Source organism: Accipiter gentilis, chromosome 15, assembly GCF_929443795.1.
Source record: "Accipiter gentilis chromosome 15, bAccGen1.1, whole genome shotgun sequence".
Lineage (NCBI taxonomy): Eukaryota > Metazoa > Chordata > Aves > Accipitriformes > Accipitridae > Astur > Astur gentilis.
The window spans coordinates 6,781,579-6,802,102 of record NC_064894.1 but is presented as its reverse complement, the minus strand read 5'-3'; the positions used below and the strand labels follow the sequence as shown (position 1 = coordinate 6,802,102).

The 20,524-nt window shown below is 41.5% G+C and overlaps 1 protein-coding gene across 5 annotated transcripts in view; it reads left to right on the top strand.

Annotated features, from left to right (window-relative positions):
- The first annotated feature begins 295 nt into the window (after positions 1–295).
- Positions 296–20,524, top strand: part of COL12A1 (collagen type XII alpha 1 chain) — a 107,376-nt gene continuing 87,147 nt past the window's right edge. For 3 of the 5 annotated variants that reach the window (XM_049817783.1, XM_049817787.1, XM_049817785.1), the window contains exons 1-11: positions 296–601; positions 3,209–3,316; positions 11,716–11,832; positions 12,601–12,744; positions 13,647–13,703; positions 14,414–14,677; positions 14,791–14,955; positions 15,409–15,582; positions 16,409–16,699; positions 16,923–17,525; positions 18,914–19,186. In XM_049817783.1, the coding sequence (XP_049673740.1) occupies positions 3,244–3,316; positions 11,716–11,832; positions 12,601–12,744; positions 13,647–13,703; positions 14,414–14,677; positions 14,791–14,955; positions 15,409–15,582; positions 16,409–16,699; positions 16,923–17,525; positions 18,914–19,186 (2,161 nt within the window). In that variant the 5' untranslated portion in view covers positions 296–601; positions 3,209–3,243. Of the gene's footprint in view, positions 602–3,046; positions 3,317–11,715; positions 11,833–12,600; positions 12,745–13,646; positions 13,704–14,413; positions 14,678–14,790; positions 14,956–15,408; positions 15,583–16,408; positions 16,700–16,922; positions 17,526–18,913; positions 19,187–20,524 lie in introns of those variants that run through there. The other 2 variants (XM_049817784.1, XM_049817788.1) reach the window with 2 other exon arrangements.

Below are 20,524 nucleotides of genomic sequence, written 5' to 3'. Positions count from 1 at the left end.
TGGCCTCCCGTGTCCCTTCCCCCCCCCGCCCCGTTTGGGAAGCCGAGGGGCGGGAGGGGGCGGCGGGCCGGGTCCCTGCCCCCCGGGCGCGCTGCCGGGGCGGCCGCCCGCCTCATGCCGCAGGAATGCGCGGAGGTATGCGCCAGTTTCCAGAAGTGGATCCCCTTCTTTGCTGGAGCAGAGCAGCGCATATATCACCCGGTGGCAGCAGTCCACCTTCCCTGCAGTTTCGTAACCGCTTACGAGGGTAAATTGAGAGTTGGGAACAGCCCTCTATTAAGTAGCAGATTGAGAAGAGGCTCTTCCCACTTGGAGAAGGCAAGTCTTCCCAGACGGACCCCTCGCACCGGGAGCTACAGTAATCGAGGCGCCTCCTCTGCGCTCAGCTATCGCCGCTGCTTCTGCCCCTCCTTCGCCGCCGCTGCTACTTGCTGCTCCCTCCACAAGGTGCCCCCGGAGCTTCATCCTTTCTCCTCCTCCCTTTATCCAGGTCCGACGGCTGCGGCTGCTGCTGCTGCTGCTGTTGCAGGCACCGCCGGAGTCACCGCCGGAGGAGCAGCCCCCCGTCACCGACCCCGGCACCCCGCAGCCGTCCCTGAAGGTCTGTGCCCGCGCAGGAGCGGGGACCCCCTGCCCTCCCTCCCCTCGGCCGACCCCCGTTGCCTGTCCGTACGCACCACGCACTCAGCCCCTTCCCATGCGCTCTAGGCTGAGGTTAGCAGCGCCGGGCTGAAGGCTGACAGAGGGACCGCGGGGGGTGGGTGGGGGGAAAGAGCGTGTCCGTGGGTCTCCGCGTGTGCGTGTCGGGCATGTCGGAGCCGGCTTGCAGGCGTGAGGCCGAAAGGGTGGAGGAGAGGCGCCGAGCGGAGAGAGCCCCGAGGGGCTGCTGGCTCTCAGGCCACGGGGCAGCCCGGCGGGTGGGTGTCCCGGCCGCGGTGGGTGTCCCGGACCGAGGGTCCAGGCGGAGCCCGGGGTCAGCGCCCAGCGCGCCCGCAGGCAGCTGGAGCCCCTGCGGCTTGGGCCGGAGCTCGCCGGCCCTCTCTTCTCCTGCGGGTGCAGCTCCCGGTGATGCTTTCTCCCCTTTGCCGTTTTCTGTGCCTTTGGTAGGTAGTGGGTTTTTCCCTGTGGCGTCGGGGTTTTTTTTTTCCTTCGTTTAGGTTATTTTTTTCTTTTTGGAAGGGGTAGCTGTCGCGCGCTATGCAGTTTGGAAATGCTTCGGCTAAGGTTTTGCAGGTTGAATTCGTGTGAGATGGGACTGGCACTGGTGGAAGCTCCCCCCCCCCCCCCCCCCCCCCCCTTCTTTTTAAAGTGGTCTCTAAGGATCAATGAGGAAACCTTTAGTCCTGAGACAAAGTCTGCTCGTGTCCCTGCTGAGCCAGCGAGAGGACCTTTCCTCCATCACCTCCAGGCTTTCTTTCACACACCTAAGTTTGCAAGAAGGAAACAGAGTGTTTCTAGGTGGGCAAAGGAATGATTTGGCTGAGACGTTTTATTTCAGGAAAGAAAAATGTGTCTCAGGAACGGTAGACCTGCAGCAGTAGTGAACTCTTAGACGCCTTTGTGAGATGATTAATTTCTGTTGCTCTTCAAAAGGATCAAAAGATGGCACTCCAAGCCCACACAAGCTGTCTGGGACAAAAGTCCATTTACGCTGAGTTTAGGCGATCCTTTAACTCGCTGCAGAGTGCGGTAGACGTGCTCAGGGACAGCCGTTTCCCACGCAGAGCAGTGACACGATGTTGGAGCTTTCAGGACAATTTGATGCTAACCTTGGTCTTTCTCGTGTTAGTGTCAGGGAGTTGCTACGGTCAATATTACTCCTCTGTTTACCCGCTGGAGGTACCATTGGACTGAAACCGTTGCTTAGTTTTTCTTTGAGCTCTTGGTATTTTTATGTGCAGTAAAGGCATTTGGCTAAGGCAAGTATATACAGCTGCCCGGCAGAAGCCTGTTAAGTTCAGTGTCAGTAACTGGGAAATTCCTGGATCCCCATAGCGCCTACCCGCTAAATGTGCCTTGCTGGTTAGTTCTGTAGATGGTAGAAGAATATTATTTTCCCCTTCAGCTGTTTCTGCAGAATAATGATTTATGTATTTTTCTTTTGTTTTGCTCTTGGCACCTTTCTGATAAAATCTGTTGCCTAATTGCTTTTGGAATTCTCTTTCCTCCAGCCTAATTAGTATATATGATGCATTTATGACTTTATTCAAAGAAATGACTCCTCCCCTACTTCCCGAGATAGAAACCCCCAAACTTTAGAAACACTTATATGTATATGCAATGAGGACTGTTCATATTAGCCTTTAGTTAGACAAAGAAATAACTTGCAAGTTTTGCTGGGGTAATTGGGAGGAATTTGATGTGACTAGAGCATATAGTTATGAAGGTAAAGCTACTTGCAATTAGGAGCCACTAACTTGGCCTAATCCCACCTAGTTTGTCAGGCAACCTGCAGCGATTGCGAGACTCTCTCGCCTGCCTGCTTTTTGTGGTGTATTTTGAACCTCTTCTCTCTCAGGACGTGTAAATGAATTATCAGATGTTGAAACATCATGGCTAGACAGACGTGTCAGGTTTCAGTTGTGTGTTATACACACTTCTGTATAATCTATTTCTGACCTTCGAGAAATGAAGAATAGCACATTCGTAGGCAGAACCCCTCAAAAAAAGTTTTATTACAGTTTCCAAACTGCCTTGAGACCACTAAAACACAGCTAACTAAGTGCTTCAACAGTTACGAAAAAGGAGCCGAATAAAATCCCCAGCTGAAAGAGACATTTAGTTGATCCAAGGCAGGAATGACCTCTGAATTAGCTATCATCACACTCGGCGATGAAGTCATGGAGCTCCCTCCTGGCTCCTGCCCGTACGGAGGCACGGACCTTCACCGCACTTCCCTGATCAAATTAACCCCAACTAGGTTAAAGCCGCGTGTGCTTACCGTGATTGGAAAGGGTTCAGTAACAAAAGGCACATTATTGTGAGATGAAACTCCAGTTAGTCATGCAGTTCTGTCATCGTCTTGGACGGCTTTCAAGTCTGGAGGTTTCAACCTGGTCCCTTGGGTGGGGGCTGGGGATAAGGGAACAAAGTGAAATCCACGGTTCGTCTTTTTTATGTTTCATGAATACACCCACGCAACCCTCTAATCCACGCGTATCATTTCCTTCTCCTTTCTCCCGTTCCCCCCCCACCCCCATCACTGCAGATTCATTCATGTTGTTGTGATCTGAAAGGGCAGAAATGAAGACAGCGCTGTGCTCGGCAGTCGCTGCTCTGTGTGCAGCCGCCCTCCTCTCCTCCATCGAGGCTGAAGGTAACCTTCCCCTCCCTGCCCCCTTGCCCCCCGGTGCCCTGCTGACCAGCAAACCTCCCAACCAGCCTTGAGCTACCGTCTCTCTTCCTCTCTGTTTTTGAGTGTAACTCCTTCGCCTTCTCTCTTTCTCTCCTTCAGAGAAACGCCTCTCCTTCCTTGCCCAGCTCCTTCTGTGCTCTGTTTCTCCCGGCTAGTCAGCCGGACCGTAGCTCCCTCTCTCTCTGTCTCTCTGGTGTGCTGTCCACACATCCCCACAGACAGGACGCCGGCTGGCACGGCACGGCACGGCACGGCTGCCCGGGCTCAGCGCCCCGAGGAGCCCGCTGCCACTGCCGCCGGTGGTGGGCAGCCCGGCACGGCCGGGGCCCTGCGGCACTGCCCCGCTGACGGACCGAGAACGGCCGGGCTCTATGCTGTAGAGTGCCCGTTTAGTTATGTTGAGAGAGGAAACGAAAAAAACCCACCACCCAACAACCCGCAGCTTTGAAAATAAAATGCTCCAACAGAGTCTGGCTCTCTGCGCCTGTGTGTTTTGTTCGAGTCGGACCCCTCGCCTATGCCCCGCTGGCGCAATGGCCTCCCCTGCTCGGCGGGGCGACCCCCGGCTGAGCCCTGGGTTGGCTGGACCCTCCCTCAGGGACGCTTCGGCCTCCATGGTGGGTCTGACCCGGGGGCACCCCCGGGAAGATGCCGCCGCCGCCATGACATGCACTCACCGCTGAGGGGTGGCTGGGCCTGGGCCGGGCCTTGCCGTGGCAGCTGGGGGCCCAGGGCTCTGGCACGCATGTGGCTCCGACACCCCAAAAGAGGCCTTCCTCCTCCTCCTCCTCCTCCTCCTCCTCCTCCTCCTTGCAGGGCCTTGGCCCCATCTCTCTGGAGGTTGAGGTCCCTGTCAGGCCGTGGCAGTGTCCTGCCTCCAGCTGCAGGGGGGAAGACCCATCATGGCCACCGCACTCACCACGGCCTGGCTCAAAATGGCCTGGCCCTGGTGCATTTGCCTCCCCGGCGGATTAACAGCAAGCGTGGGGGCAACCTCTGCGTGAGCTGCACGGCTTTGCTCGTAGGGACGGTATTTCTGCCAGCAGCAGCTGCCAGGGGAAACAGAGATGCTGAACGTCCTGCGCTGAAATGACTTGATCTGACCTCTGGGACCTGACGCCATCGTAGGCCGAACCGAACCCCTGGGTGTGAACTCCCCCGGATTTACTGGACAAAACCAGAAGCCAGCATCTGATAATTCAGGTTTTTTCCTTTCCTTCTCTTTCTCTATTGAACTGACACCAATTCTCTGATCGTGGCCTGCCACAAGCTCCTGTGCTTGGACCTGGCCACCTTGGCTGATGGCTACTAAAAACACAGTGTATCAGAGATGCCTCTGGGGCATTTGCCCCCCCCTGCTCCCGGGCAGCGGTGCTTGCTTTGGGCATGCAGATGTGAAGCACACTGGCTTTCTGGAAAAAGATGACATTTCTGCCAGTAGTGCAACATCTGGTCACCCTAGGAGAGAATCGGCCTGCTGCCTCCCTCTCGCGCTGCGTTGTTGTTGGCTGAGGAACCCAAAAAGGTCATTTAAAGTCATTTCAGAGTTGCATTTGAAATGCAGGACCGCCATGCCAGAGAAAGCAGAGAAAGTGCACAGTTTTAATGGAGGAAGGGAGTGGATGTGCTTGCACATTCTTCCCCATCTTAGGAGCTTGCTCGCAGCTGGAGTAATGTTGCTGTTGTCCTGCACCACTGATTACATGTATGGAGTAGGTTTTTTCAAAATGTGAGGGCGTTTTATTTAGCTATAGTGGGGACTAAACCAGTCATAGCTTAAGTACTGTTAATGAAAGCTACAAAAATGTATTTGGAGAAGCATACGGTTATTTGGTAACAGCAAAACTAGACACATTGCCAGACAAGCTGGCCAAGCTTGTTTAGATCTCATGTTGAAGGATGTGCGATTGCTAAAGCAAAAGAGCAGACAAAGCCTGACCTTGTGAGTTGTAGAGGGGTCCTGGACAGGCATTCAGAAATGTATATTAAATAAAAAACCTAGTTTACAGTGATCAGGTTTCTACAAAAAACTTCTCCTAGCTCTAGAGTTTTAAAGTAAGAGCAGAAAAGTGTCTTGAGTAGGAAGTGCAGTGAGAAATAGTGGTGCTGAAAATGGAAGTTCAAAGCTAGGAGTACCTTTGGACTTTCTCTGGTGGGAACTGCTTTCGTAGAGCTTTTTGCAGTGTGTTTTTTGTTTGCACTATACTGGTTATCCTTCTGCACTGTTTAAATTTTGTGCTTCAATTTTGGGTCATCTTGTAAAGCGCATGTTGGATCTCATTTAGTTCTGGTATCATTACAACTTAAATCCTGTCTGCTGAACTGACTTTCTCCTGTGGAGATTTGTCCTTTAGTCTATTTTTCAACTTTCAGATATTTTTCAACTTTCAGATCACATTGTGGCAAAGCTCTCCCCTCAGTCCTCTTTTTTTTTTTTTTTTCCTTTGGCTCTCCCTGTTGTGTTCACAAGAGATGCAGTTTGAATTTTCTTTCCCTGAGGTGTGGGTAGACACTTGGTGGGATGAAAAAAGTGAGAGGAGGATAAGGGAGAGGGACATCTGATGTGGTAAAGATTGTTGATATGGAGTGGGAGGATGGAGTGAAAGCAGAGGAAAGGAAAAGCTTGGTTCTGTTTCGCTGCCTTACTTCAGCTTTCATTTTTCAGTCTTCCCTGGGAGTAGATCTGCCGTTTATCTGATACTGCTGTTCATAGATTCCTAAATCTTCCAGGATGAAACTGGTTCTTCAGCAGCATCCCAGCTGCTCTGCGAGTCCTTTGTGAGAGCCGTGCTCTGTTGCTGTTGGCAAGGCAGTGAGCTGCAGTAATGGTGTTAGAGCTTTTCTACAGAGATACAGCAACGTGGGGGTTTCTAGTTGGACAATCACTGTAGCAGTAGAGGGGGTAAAAGCAACATATAGTGTGAATGCATTCATGGCATTTCACTGGGGAAGTTGTTTGTTTACCCTGGACAAGGAAGCAAATCTATTTTCACGCTCAGCATTTTTGCTCTTTTCTTTTACAGGGAAATTCTTCTTGTTTTATTTTGCAATCCTGCTGATGTCTCTCTCTCAGCTTAAACTTCTTGTGCGTGATGCTATATTCTATGCTCTGTTTAAGTTGTTTCTTGCCTTTTTAGTCCAGCACTGCAATACTCCAGTGCATTCCCTCTGTGTCCTTGTGTCAAGATTTCTTTCTGTCACAGTATTTTTTCCATCTGTGATCACAAAGAGCCAGGGGGAAATCTATGTCCTTTCACTAGATAAGATTCTTTTTGCATTATTCTAGTCACAGTTAAGCCAAGTAGATTAGTATGTGAACAACCTGTTAGTAATCTCAAGGTAATGCTGTGATGATGTCAAGGCTTGTGTAGTGTGTTGTGTTTCCCAATACGGAGGGATTTTTCAAAGGCACAGGAAAGGAATGAGGAAATCATTGGTTCTGTGTGACCTCATTGAGCATGTGAAGGTGCTAACTTCACAATGTTTCAGGAACTGGTTCAGACCCAGAAAAGTCTGTTTTCTGGGCTGGAGGTAGGGAAGGAGGGCATCACTGAGCCAAGCGTGGGACCTTTGTGTAGCGCAGAAAAAGGTTTGTTGGGTGAAAAATCTGTCTCCAGGACACGCAATGCAGTAAGTGACAAATAATTGCAGCACAGCAGTTACAGAGGATTAGAAAGTTTCTCATATAATAAAGCTTGTGTTGAGTACATTAATTTTCATTGACTGAATGGTTTAGAGACATTCTGGGTAGCTGAAACTTTTGAAGTTAACCAACTACTCAGCTTTGGAACTGGTTTGTAGGACCATTATTTTATTACCTTTTGATGTCTGATTTCTATCTTTTGAGAAACTAGCTGTTGATTTCCAGGTTCTTAAAGAGAGAACCATGTAGGCTGATGTGTGAAATTGAAATTTGTGTATACATGAAGGTGACTAACTCCCTGTTTCTCCCACTTCTAATTGGAAGCAAAATGTATGTGTGTGTATATGTATACACACACATACGTACATACATATAGATATGCACAAACTCATGTAAAATTGGGTAAATATTCATGCATGGAGTGTGTATATATATGCAATTATCTTTAGTTACATACATCTTTACACGTATAGGTGTATATATTTAAATGAATTTTTTTCAAAATACACTTATTAACTATAGATCTCGTATTTTGAAGAAACTTCATATACGTGTATAAAATAAAAAAAATGCCAACATACAGGTGCCAATGTTTCTGTGTTGTGATTGGCAATGAATATCTAACCGGGCTGAGAAGGTGCTCTTTATGAGATCTCTAGGCTATAGCTCGTTCTTTCTCCCATTCACATTGGCAACACTGGCTTCAGAGGAGCTTGAATGGCATTGTGATCTAGTTAGTTGTGTCAAATCCACGCCATTTATGAGGAAAATAGTAAATTAGGCGTTTTGGTCTCTTCCAGCCTCAGCAAGGCTTATCTCAGTGAGAGCAAGGCTGGGCTTATTCTTCATCTTCCGTGGCCTGTATGTTATTTTAACATGGGCTAACGTGTTATTTCATATGCTAATTATGGTGACTCTTTTCCAGTGATGGAATTACAGATTTTGTTTCACATAGGGATTATGGATGGCAGCTACTTCCAAGTTATATCACTTTTAAGTTTGGTGCTAGATTTAAATTGCTTGATCTTCTGGTTATATTTTACTTCTGTCTTGTGAAGATGATACTTACTGGGATCCTCTAGCAGTCACATTGTGTTTTCTCTAAAAAGGTGTAGACTTTTATGGTATATTAGGTTTGTATTACCTGTCAAGTAATACAAGCTAGTAGAAGACATACATAGCAGAAGACAGATGCCTTGCCTTGCTTTATATTTTTTGTTTCAGAAAATATACTGTTATAATACATGTATATAATACAAGGAGTGGCAATGAATTAAGTATATTATGTCTGATTTTTTTTTTTTTTTTTTTTTTTTTTTTTTTGTGGTACATAAGATAGGGTAACCAATCATGGAAGTTATCATATATCATAGCTCTAAGAGTGGTGAAAACTAACATTGTGTAAATTACTGCCATACAGCAAGATGTTTTTTTACTACGCTGGAAACCTGTAGGGGAGCCATACACTTCTGTGCATCAACAATGGAATCACTGTATTAAGGCAGTACTATAATACCATCACATGTTACGATCACGATCCTGTACCTTGACTAGTCAGTGAGAGGTTTGGCATGGATTTTGATGGGCACAGGAGCAGACCGATCAGCACAGTCACTTCACTGTAAGCATAGGTGCAGCTTCACTTACGCAAGTAGCCCGCCATCAAGACTGCTTGCTTGAGTAAAGCTGTGCTCACACATAAGACTTTGTAGAGTGGAGTTTTAAGGTTTGTCCCTGTAATAGGACAAACTCCCACCACAACTAGGGGCACTTTGTTCCTAGAAGTCTGGTCTGATTCTGTATTGCATATGTATTATTTCTCCACTGGTGAGTTGCCTTCTGGAAGAAGAATTTTAATAAGGTGGAGTAACAGTTGCCCCGTTTTTGTCATCTAAACATTTTTCTGTACTTCAGATCAACTTACTGCTCTCAGTCATATGCCCATGGTTTGGTCTTCACCCCGCAGCTGTTTTCACATGGGTGAAATCTGACCCATGTGAAGGTCCGTGGATGTTTTGGAGGTTCTGTTTGAGTATCAAAAGCTCACAGGCCATCTGGAAGACGTTTTGACAACATTGGATCCAAACTGGCTTTTTTTTCACTCAGGCAAGATTCCTTTTTGGATTTCAGTGGGAGAAGTATTCAGTGCTTGAGTTTGATAAGCCAGCCACAAGTTGAGAATGAATGGATTTGAAGTGCAGCAACGAAGACTGGGGTTAGGTGTCGGGAATAAATTTACGATGATCAAGGGAGTGAGGCATTGGAGTAATTTCTGTGGGAAGCTGGCAGTCTTGTCAACAGTGGAGCTCTTTAGGAATGATCTGAGCAAACATGTCAGGAATGGCATGGGGTGGCTGGTCATGTCCTGGCTGTGGGATGGATGAGGGGACTTTCTGAAGTCCCCTGCAACGCCATTGTTCTCAAAGGCTGTGAACACCTGGATGAATGGATACATCATTTATGTGTCGATGTACTACTATTCTTGGTACCTGCCAAGATCCACACCTGAATTTGCATAAAATGGATTAAAGTCCTTTAAAATGTTAAAGACTTTTCCTCACAGTCAGTTTTTTCAGTTTATCTGGAATCCGGTCATTTGGATATCAACAAGTTGGGCTGCTGCTGTCCTTCAGCAGTTAAAGCCTAAAGTCTCTGCTGCAACATGCCAATTTACTTGCAAGGTTGGTGGTGCTATTTTTTCCATGTACTGAATTTTTTTTAAAAGCATGCTCAGGTCAGTTGTCTCTGCCTTTGCATTAAATTTGTCCTGAGCCATTGCTACTGAAACAATATTTTATAATGATATTCTTATCACCTAAATGTATTTTACTATTAACACGCGTTGCATGATTTTGATACTAAGTAACTACCCTGCTGTCTCTAGCATTGTGATACTCGTAAACTGAATGATGAATAAACTATGCATGCAGGTTAATGGTCTAATCTCACTGCCTGTGTATGGACAATAGGAAAAATAACATTTACTTCAGTACTAGCGTATCTATTGTATCAGTATTACAAAGCCATATTATCCTATGGTTGGAAATGACAGTAAATTCAAAGGAGAAAAAAAGGCCTACACAATTGGTTGCAAGTTTTTTTTGAGCTCAATATTACTTATTGCAATTGGACAGTGTCTTTTCATACGTATACATTCTAGCATTCATTTCTTTATCTGCTCTATAAATTATGTTCAAAACTGAAACAAACTTTGATGTATGGTGGAGATCTTCCATGAAACAGAGAAAATCTGTCTATTAAAAATGCCTGCAAACCGATCTCACAAGTAGTTAAGGAAAGTATGGCTGAATCTAATCTTACTTAGTAGACCTATTTAAACAATAATATATAATACACCTACCATGCACTGACAGTGAGTCAGTAAAATACTGCATGAATAAGCATGACAATTTTAGAAAGAGAATATCATTATAAAATATTTATGAAACGTCTTTGTGTAATGAACCTTGTACATGGAGGCTTTTGTCCATCGTGGGAAGCTAAAAAAATAATAATCAACATTTCATTTACATATGCATGATGCTGCAAAATAGCGTATGTAAACTATTTCTTTCTGTACTGTTCAGTTACTTCTGTCATCAGCTCCTACAAGTTTTATTTGCAGTCATTTGTTCAGATCACTGGTGCCCTCTTTGCTGTTTTCTATAAATTCTGTAAAATAAATGTCCATAAATATACTTTGATGTTGTCTTTTCATAATTAACCATTGTGTTGTTTGGAACCATACTGGCATTTTATGTTAAAATGCCACTACTAGTATGGGTACACCTGCTGCAAAGGGAACATGAAAGCAATGTTTACACCTTTGAAATTGTACAGCAATCTGGTGTAAACAGGTAGAATCTTATTTTTGTGAACTTTTGCATCAGCTCAAATATTTCAGCAAATTGCAACCATTACTAACCCCATTTTTTATCCCCTTAGTTCCTGAATCCTTTGCAGCCATATGCAAAGTACATCACTTTAGTGGCTTCTAGGAACAAAGGGGTGGAGCTCTCCATATTTTGAAATAAAATAATACATCGGTATATCATTATTACTGATATACATTTTATATGTATATTTGTATCTAGACCCTAACAAAAATTGCTTTACTGAACATTAAATGCCCAATCTTTTCCTGTATTCTTTAAAATATTTTTTCTCTGCCAAGTTTCTAGATTCAGTGAAATTGATAAGAAATATGACTATGCAGAGACTATATTAAAAAGCTGATCAATTCTTTGATGTCTAATTAAGAAGAGTACTGTGTTCTCAATGTCCTAAATGATCTCATGATATTGTAAGCAGGTTGTGATTTGGCATGCTTGTACGGATTGCACCCAGCATGTAAAAAAATTTCCTTTAATTGTTATGTGAAATGTTTGCATATGTGGTGATTATCTGTGAACTCATTGTACATGTATTCAAATGTGTTTTCTATTGTGCTTGATTTTGCTGGCCATTCTTGAATGTCTTGGCAACTCAAGAAACATACGTTCTGTGCTGTCCTCTGTAATGCGTATACTCTTTGATGTTTTGTCATATTTTGTCAGCTTTTATTTTACTCTTTTTCCAACAACATATCTTTATATTTGTTGGAAACAAATTTATGCAAAGACAATTTTAGTAAGCTTTGCTCAACATTATTTTATTTATTCATTTGCCAAAGCTTGTTCAAACTTTTAAACATCAACCTGGTATAAATCTTTTGCAGTTAATCCACCGTCAGACTTGAATTTTACAATTATAGATGAACATAATGTTCAAATGTCATGGAAAAGGCCACCAGATGCAATAGTGGGTTACAGGATAACTGTGGTTCCAACAAATGGTGAGTTCTGTAAAATGTTGTTATGTCATTAAACTTTTTGAAAACTTAGGTTTATTTTCACTTATCTCTAACTTAGCTATGAAAATAGCCATTAACATCTTTCTGAAGTCTGTGATCTAGACTGGGTGGAAGCAAAGGGCTTACAGGAAGGAGCAGTGATTGTTCCAAGTTAGAGTTTTTCTTACCATAGCATTTTCCTTTTGGGGACTGCAACTAATAAGTTTTGGACGCCTTTCCTCTGCAAGGAGCAAAAAGAAGGCAGAATCATCACTCTGCTCCTCTTCTATGCTTTTACCTTAACGTTAGAGAATTGTATTGTACTTCATTCAAGTTCTTCTCCCGGGGGAAATATTGTGCGTGTCAGGTAATGATGCAGCGATGTCATATAACTTCCTGATAATGGCCGTGTAAGACACCCATTATTCTATTTCACTTTGAGAAATAATCACTGTAAAAGTGATATTGAATCAGAACCGGGCCATGATTTATTAGTTGATAGTATATTTTGTATGTGCATTTTAAGTTTCAAATTTCCTGGAATTTACTAAACACTTTGGTAATTTTGTTCACATTGAAAAGAGGTTAGTTTGAAGTTCAATGTTTCAAAATTCATACTTCAGGAAAAAAGAAAGTGTATCGTTCTAAAATTATCTTTGGATTTTAGATAGATTATTCTCTTGTTGCCTTTATTTTTTTTCTTATGATCAACTTGTCATTGATATTGCTGGATTTAAGGGCTGCACTAACTGTTTTATGTATTTATTGCAGATGGGCCTACTAAAGAATTTACTCTTTCACCTAGCACTACCCAAACTGTCTTATCGGATCTCACACCTGATATAGAGTATGTTGTATCAATAGCCTCATATGATGAAAGAGAGGAGAGTCTACCTGTTTTTGGCCAACTGACAAGTAAGTATGTGTAATACAATTAGAAAACCAAGTAAGATAGGTGAATGGTCATTCTCAAAACCTGGCTTTGTTTCAGCTCCTCAACAAAATTGCCACATACCTAAACTCTGATCAGATGTAGTTGGCTGAACAGCCTTTTTCCATTAAGCATAATTCCTAGTAGAAACAGAGATAATGTGCAAGAGATAAGAGGAGACTGACATGGTTATATCATGTCCGACAACAGACATATAGAATTCTTTGCAGGAAGCCACTAGTTCTTTTGAGCTAAACCTGATTCCTATAAACTGCATCTGCTGAAGTCAAGGGGAAGACTCTCATTGACCTCAGTAACAAATGAATCCAACCAGCTTCCTGTGTGCGTGGGACAAAAAAGCTAACTACCTTCATCAAACAATAAAATGTGACACAATATTTCTATATGCATAATAAAATATGGAATTTATTTTTTATATTTAATAATTAAATAAAGCATAAAGTAAATTTAATTAAATAAAAATGTTAAGCACAGCAGACTATCTTCTCTGACAGTTTGTCTCATGTCTCAGGCTTCCCAACCAACCATGGGAAAATTCATTATGATGAGTTCTCCTATGTGTTAGAGAAGGGTAATATTGGTATTTCATCCAGGGACGTTGCAGTTAATTTTCAGGAAATTACTGTACAAGATGTACAAATACAGAGGATTCTTAATTATTTGCATTTTCTGTATTTTGTGTTGCCATGAATGCTATGTTGTCAAATCTGTCAGTACAAGTGTTGTATTCATTACTTGCACTTATGTTTTCATGTTCTGAGGCTTGTCAGATTTGTGCCTCTAATTCTCTACATGCTTTTCTTTGATGTTTACAAATGTAACCTGATTTTCTCCATTAATTCTCTCTATGTTGTGCTTTGTGCAGTTCAGACAGGTGGTCCAGGGATACCTGAGCAAAAGAAGGTTGAGGCTCAATTACAAAGTAAGCTGTTTTGTCTTTCAACTTATCTGACATTTTAGAGATAAGTGAGGACTAGCTCTAGGGCCCCATAAAGTTAAACTGTGTTCCTGTGTTACCTAGCAATGAAGTTAACTTGTAAAATTGTCCAGAGTTAAGAAAACTTGGGAAGGGACTGGGGTGGAAGGAATTTATAGCTGCCTTGAAAGAATAAGGTTGCAAAGTTGGTACTGAAACTAGGAATTTCACTCAACTAACCCGAGCAAGTCCATGAGTGTCTTAGTCCTATTAACAAAAGACTGTGGATAAAAGGCATTGCAGAAGAATCTGTGCAGCTATTATGGGGAGATGAGATAAAGATGCAAAGTGAAAGTGGTAACAAAAATGGAATGTTCCTATAACATCAAACTGTTGTAGAAAGTTTTGTATGTGAGTTTTCATCTGCTGTGGTATAACACATCTTGTGGAATAGTGTGACAGGTGTCTCAAAACTGAGTATTCAGGTCACAGTTCCCTTTTGGTAATGGCAGCTAGAAGGCTTGTATGGGTGTTCTCATATGTGAATAATGCTTCCCCAAGTAAGTTATTCCAGATAAGAATATCAATCTATTAAACATTTAAACATCTGTTTGCTTTGGCTTTTACCTATTAAGTTTCTGTCAGACATTTCTCACTGCTTTGTAAGAATGCAATTGCTTGCTTGCTAACAGAGATTTTTTTTTTTTGTGATCCAGGATGCTCCATAAGTGCAATGACAGATTTAGTTTTCCTGGTAGATGGTTCATGGAGTGTAGGGAGAAATAACTTCGGATATATTCTGGACTTCATGGTTGCCCTTGTATCAGCTTTTGACATTGGGGAAGAAAAGACGAGAGTTGGAGTTGTTCAGTACAGTTCAGATACAAGAACAGAGTTCAATTTAAATCAGTATTTCAGAAGAAGTGATCTTATTGATGCAATTAAAAGGATACCTTACAAAGGTGGCAATACAATGACAGGTACAGATTTTCAACATACATGTTTATTCAGCATTTCATTTTATAATGCATATTTGCTTTAAATCCTAGTTTTTTCAAGCCTAATAAAACACAACTTGTGGTGTTGTTTTTAGGTGAGGCTATTGATTACCTGGTTCAAAACACCTTCACTGAGTCTGCTGGAGCAAGAAAAGGTTTTCCCAAAGTAGCAATTGTCATTACGGATGGAAAAGCTCAAGACGAAGTCGAAATTCCTGCAAGAGAGCTTCGCAACATAGGGGTTGAAGTTTTTTCTTTGGGTATGTTGAGTTTTTCTAATGATTGAGAGATTGGCATTCCTAAAGAAGTAAGTTATAGGTTCTACAAATTCTCTGTTTCAAGAATTTCGCTGTGCCACTCTTTCCATGTGGATGCCTTGAAATGGGTTGTTTGCGTCCTCCAGAGTGGAACATACCGATTGTGTTAATTTGATAGTAATTCTGTAGCTTCTTCATGGAGATTAAGACAACTGACAAACATAGTTTCAACCTTGGCCTTATTGAAGATACCACATTATTTTCTCAGGCTGAAAATGGAGTATGTCACCTCATTGCATTAATCATTATTTTGTAGTCTGATTATTGATAATGGCAGAAGACAGAACCAAATTAAATTCAGCTTTACCCCAGGATGTTCCGATACTTTGTGAATACATTCACAGGTGTCTGAATTTTACGGCCACTTAACACAGTCCTGTCTATTGCAACTTCTAGGAATCAAAGCAGCAGATGCAAAGGAACTCAAGCTAATTGCATCTCAGCCTTCACTGAAGCATGTGTTCAATGTGGCTAATTTTGATGGAATTGTGGATATACAGAATGAAATTATCTTGCAAGTGTGCTCTGGTGTTGATGAACAACTAGGTGAACTGGTTAGTGGAGAAGAAGGTGAGATACTTTATATGAATGTATTTATTGACTTCAGTTTATTCTGATGCGTACTTAAGGGGCTATCCCTGCTTCCTTTGCTTTATTTCTGGAGTTTGATCTGTTGCCTCATTCAGCAAGTGTGGAAAACAGGTCTCAGCTTTGTGCATTTAAATGCAGGAGAACAGAACATGTGATGTAGTAGATTTGGAATAGCTCCATTATTCCGTAGTTTCAAAGACAATACAATGATGTGCATTTATCAGAGTCTCATACAGTTAGTTTGGATGCAGGCATCACTTCTATGGAAAAATGTACTAGAGGGAAAAAAACCTGCTTGGTGAATGGGCAGAATATATCATACATTAAGAACCGAGGAATGAAAAATGGAGAATGCTGAGAAAACAGACATCAAGCTGTATTGTTGTAGATTTCTGGCCCTGTAAGATTCTGTTCTTTGACCAAAATGGCAGCAGAGATGACTCCACTGTCATAGTGCTCTGCTCAGGTCTGCATTTGTTCACACTCTCTACTATGTTTCTGGGGGTGATAGCTTTCACTTCTGGTTGAAACAATATTAAAGCAAGGCAGCATTTCTCCTGGAACTTCTGCTATGCTCAGGGGACCACAAATGCATTATTCATATTACTGTCCTCTCACTGGTGCCTCATTTGGACTGTCCTGTAATTCACTTATGCTAAAAAAAAAAAAAAAAAAAAAAAAAAAAAAGTATTTTTAAGTAAATATTAAGCAAACATGACTAAATTTATTCCAGAAATAAAAATGTGGAAGAAAATATGTTTTTAATTGTAATTAATATTTTGGATTTGTTTTTCATTTCTTTCAGTGGTGGAGCCTCCTTCAAATCTGGTGGCCACTCAGATCTCCTCAAAATCTGTTAGGATCACTTGGGATCCATCCACAAGTCAAATAACTGGCTATCGGCTGCAGTTCATTCCAATGATAGCTGGTGGAAAACAACATGTACTGAGTGTGGGTCCTCAGACTACTGCTCTGAATGTTAAAGATCTCTCTCCAGACACAGAGTATCAAATTAATGTTTATGCAATGAAAGGACTGACCCCCAGTGAGCCAATAACGATAATGGAAAAAACACAACAAGTAAAAGTTCAAGTGGGTGAGTTAGAAGCTACTATGTTATTTTCACATGGTAGCTTTTTGTTGTTTAAACCTCTGATGCTTGTTTTAATATCATACCTTTATTATTTGTGAGAAACAACTTTACTTAGTGTGTTTTTTTTCTTTATAAGCAACTGGGTATGATACATGAACTGCACATACAATTGTAATTTTGTGGCTATTGACTATCTGTTTATAGTGGTGATTCTTTTTCTTTACAGAATGCTCACGTGGTGTGGATGTAAAAGCTGATGTTGTGTTTTTAGTGGATGGTTCCTACAGCATTGGTATCGCCAATTTTGTTAAAGTAAGAGCATTTTTGGAAGTGTTAGTTAAAAGCTTTGAGATATCGCCTCGAAAAGTACAGATAAGTCTTGTCCAGTACAGCAGAGATCCCCATATGGAGTTTTCTTTGAACAGATACAACAGAGTGGAAGACATAATTCAGGCTATTAACACCTTCCCCTACAGAGGTGGATCTACCAACACAGGCAAAGCGATGACATATGTGAGGGAGAAAGTATTTGTTACCAGCAAAGGATCAAGACCAAATGTGCCAAGAGTCATGATTCTTATTACTGATGGAAAATCGTCAGATGCTTTTAAAGAACCTGCAATAAAGCTGAGGGATGCAGATGTAGAAATATTTGCAGTCGGTGTGAAGGATGCAGTGCGTACAGAGTTAGAAGCAATTGCGTCACCTCCTGCTGAAACCCACGTTTACACAGTGGAAGATTTTGATGCTTTTCAAAGAATATCATTTGAACTAACACAGTCTGTCTGCCTACGGATTGAGCAGGAACTGGCTGCTATACGGAAAAAATGTAAGTAATTACTATTACTTAGAGAAATGTAGAAAATGCAATGAAAATAGATCTGAACCAATGTTTTGTGCTTGTAGTTACCTGAAGAATTGATATTGATAAAATTGTCCATATACAAATGATAATTTTAATAAGTAGGGATTAATTTTCATTTTCAAACATATTAAAAGCAATGGGGGAAATTAATGGAGAAATGGAGATGAGAAAATTATTGGAGAAATATTTTTTTCCCTCCACTCCTAGGTGCCTAGAAAGCTATTAAAGTGTATGTCTATCTGGAATGACCTTAGTGGATGTACTCTGCTTTTACACTTAGTGTCTTGACTAAAACAGTTACTAGGGCCATTCTTCTTTAGCTGTCCAAAATGTGGTAGCTAGTCTAAGCTTGTCTTTTAGAATTTCAAAGGCAATGGAGCAATGCCGGTACTTCCAGAGTGTGATGTGATAAATTTTTAGGGTAAATGAATGGTCCTTTGAAATGGACTTAGACAAGACAATTTGAGACAGCAGATGCTAGGTGATATTAATCTCAATCTAAATGTAAAGGCTGAAATGAAGTAGCACATAAAAGTCTTCACATGCATCCAAATTTGGTGAGCTTGGATAATGTCTAATATTTAAAAGATTTCTAAATGACCAACTTTTGGTCAGCTAAAGTTACTTATGATTAGTTGCACCCTCAGTGTCCCTACCTATGTTTAGTAGAACACTAACATTGAATAGTCCCCAGTATTGAAAACCCCACTGTCTTTAAAAATAAGCCTTTTGTTTCAGGGTAGCTTTGAGGAACAAACCAGCAAAGCAGCCTTTGTTTTAGAGGGCTCAAGCAGTCTTAACATCCTCACTGTTAGGCTGACTAGGCCAACCAAAACAAGCCCAGGATGTCAGGTTTGTGTTTGTGCCTCATGTCAAGTTCCTTGTTTCCCCTTTGACTCCATTCCTGAAAAAATACTGGGATTTATTTTGTCCTATTTCTAATCTAGATCTGAAAAAAACCCCAAGGATTCTTAGTTCCCATTGAGGGCATAATGTTATTGCTGTTCATGGGGCGTAGGAAAGAGGGAACCCAGCTTGATCATCAGATTCTAACTTAAGTTTTCATAAGTACATTTTTTTTAGATGGACTGTTCTTGTTTGATCTAGAAATCACTGAGTTGGTGCTTCTACTCATTGTTGTATGATTTGAGACAACCCAGATATGATCTTCGTGAATATTTGATAGCCATAAGCAAGTATAGAAAACAAGTACTGTTGCATGTGCAACAAAATATCTGTTCAATTAGAATAAATCAAATTATTGAGGGACTTTTTTAATTTATTTTAGAGATTTTGTGATAAAAAATATTCTAGCAAGTATGCCTCATCTATGCATTTTTATTTCCACACAGCTTATGTACCTGCAAAGAATATGGTCTTTTCTGATGTAACATCTGACAGTTTCAAAGTGAGCTGGTCTCCAGCTGGATCTGAGGTTTTGTCCTATCTCATTAAATATAAAGTAGCAGTTGGTGGAGATGAATTCATTGTTTCAGTACCAGCTTCAAGTACTAGCTCAGTTCTTACCAACTTGCTACCTGAAACTACTTATGCAGTCAGTGTGATTTCTGAATATGAAGATGGTGATGGCCCTCCCTTGGATGGAGAGGAAACCACCTTAGAAGGTAGGCTTCCCATTATTCTCAGACACCAAAATGTCATATGTTGAAATAAAAATTTTCTTTGAGTGAATGGGTGTACGTGGAACAGCCAGCTAAGGCTGAGAAGCTGTACTGGTATGCAGGATGAGAATAAACATTATTGTCTCTCAATGCGTTTAGTAAACATATAAAATTCCAAGAATAGGCCAACATTAAATTGTTAAGATTGGATTTTGTTTTCCCTGAAAGTTGGGTGGAACCTGTGTTTTTCTGCAATGGCCTATTATTGAACGAAGTGGTGTGTTGTCCATAATAAATTCATTGGCATGTATTAATTTACTATACACTTAAGTTGGACTAGATGATCGTTGTAGGTCCCTTCCAACTGAACTATTCTATTTAATAATTATGACTGATGCAGGAGTGCACATTGACTTTAATACATTTAAAGTCAAGCATGTACCCATGTAATTTGCTGTGTCTACATCTAACTTACATTAATAGAAATTCTGTTTTATATAACATAGGCTTAAAGGGGGCTGAGTATTTTGTCAGCTGTTTCTTATCAGAACTTCATGGGTCTGATCCAATACTGATTCAAAACTTCCATTGATGTCAGTGTGAGTTTATGTGATCAATGGCTGTAAATTTAAGCATGGTAACAGTACTTTTTCTTGATAAGAGTTGCCACAATGCATTTCCACTGATTTAAAGTATAAGGATGATGGTAAACTTGATTTTCTATTCCAGTAGTTGAATAGTCAGTCTTGTCTAAATCATGCTTTTTAAAATATTGATCTACTCTTTTTCATTATTCCATGCTGTCATTTGTGACCTTTGGTGATGTAAATGGTTCCAAGGGAGCAAAAGAAACAGCATGGAAATTTGTTAATTGCTCTTTCCTCTTAGGACTGATAGAAATGCACACTTATAAAATAGCTTAGTTTGGATGTTAAGTATGGAAGATACAGGTTTCGCTGTTGGTGTGCATGTTTCCATGACTGTACCAGTCAGAATGTTTTGGCCACACATAACTTTTCCTTAGGAAAACAGACAAACTCTTGGCTGATATAATATGTAGCTTGTGAGTGTAAGGGGCAGGAGAAGGAATAGCTTTCATAAAAATAATCAGTGTTCCCATGTTGCAACTGATACTGCCTTACATAATTGTCAGCATCTTGATCTGATGAAATCCCAACATGTCTGAGAAGGCAAAGTTCTTCTGCAATCATGTAAACGTCAGCAGCTCTCCATGCAGATCTAGCTAACAATTTGGGCCAGACAGCTTTCTTGGCAACTGACTTTGGTTGCAGGCTTTTAAAAAATTTGAAATTGAGTATTGTGTTTCTGATTAGTAGAAAA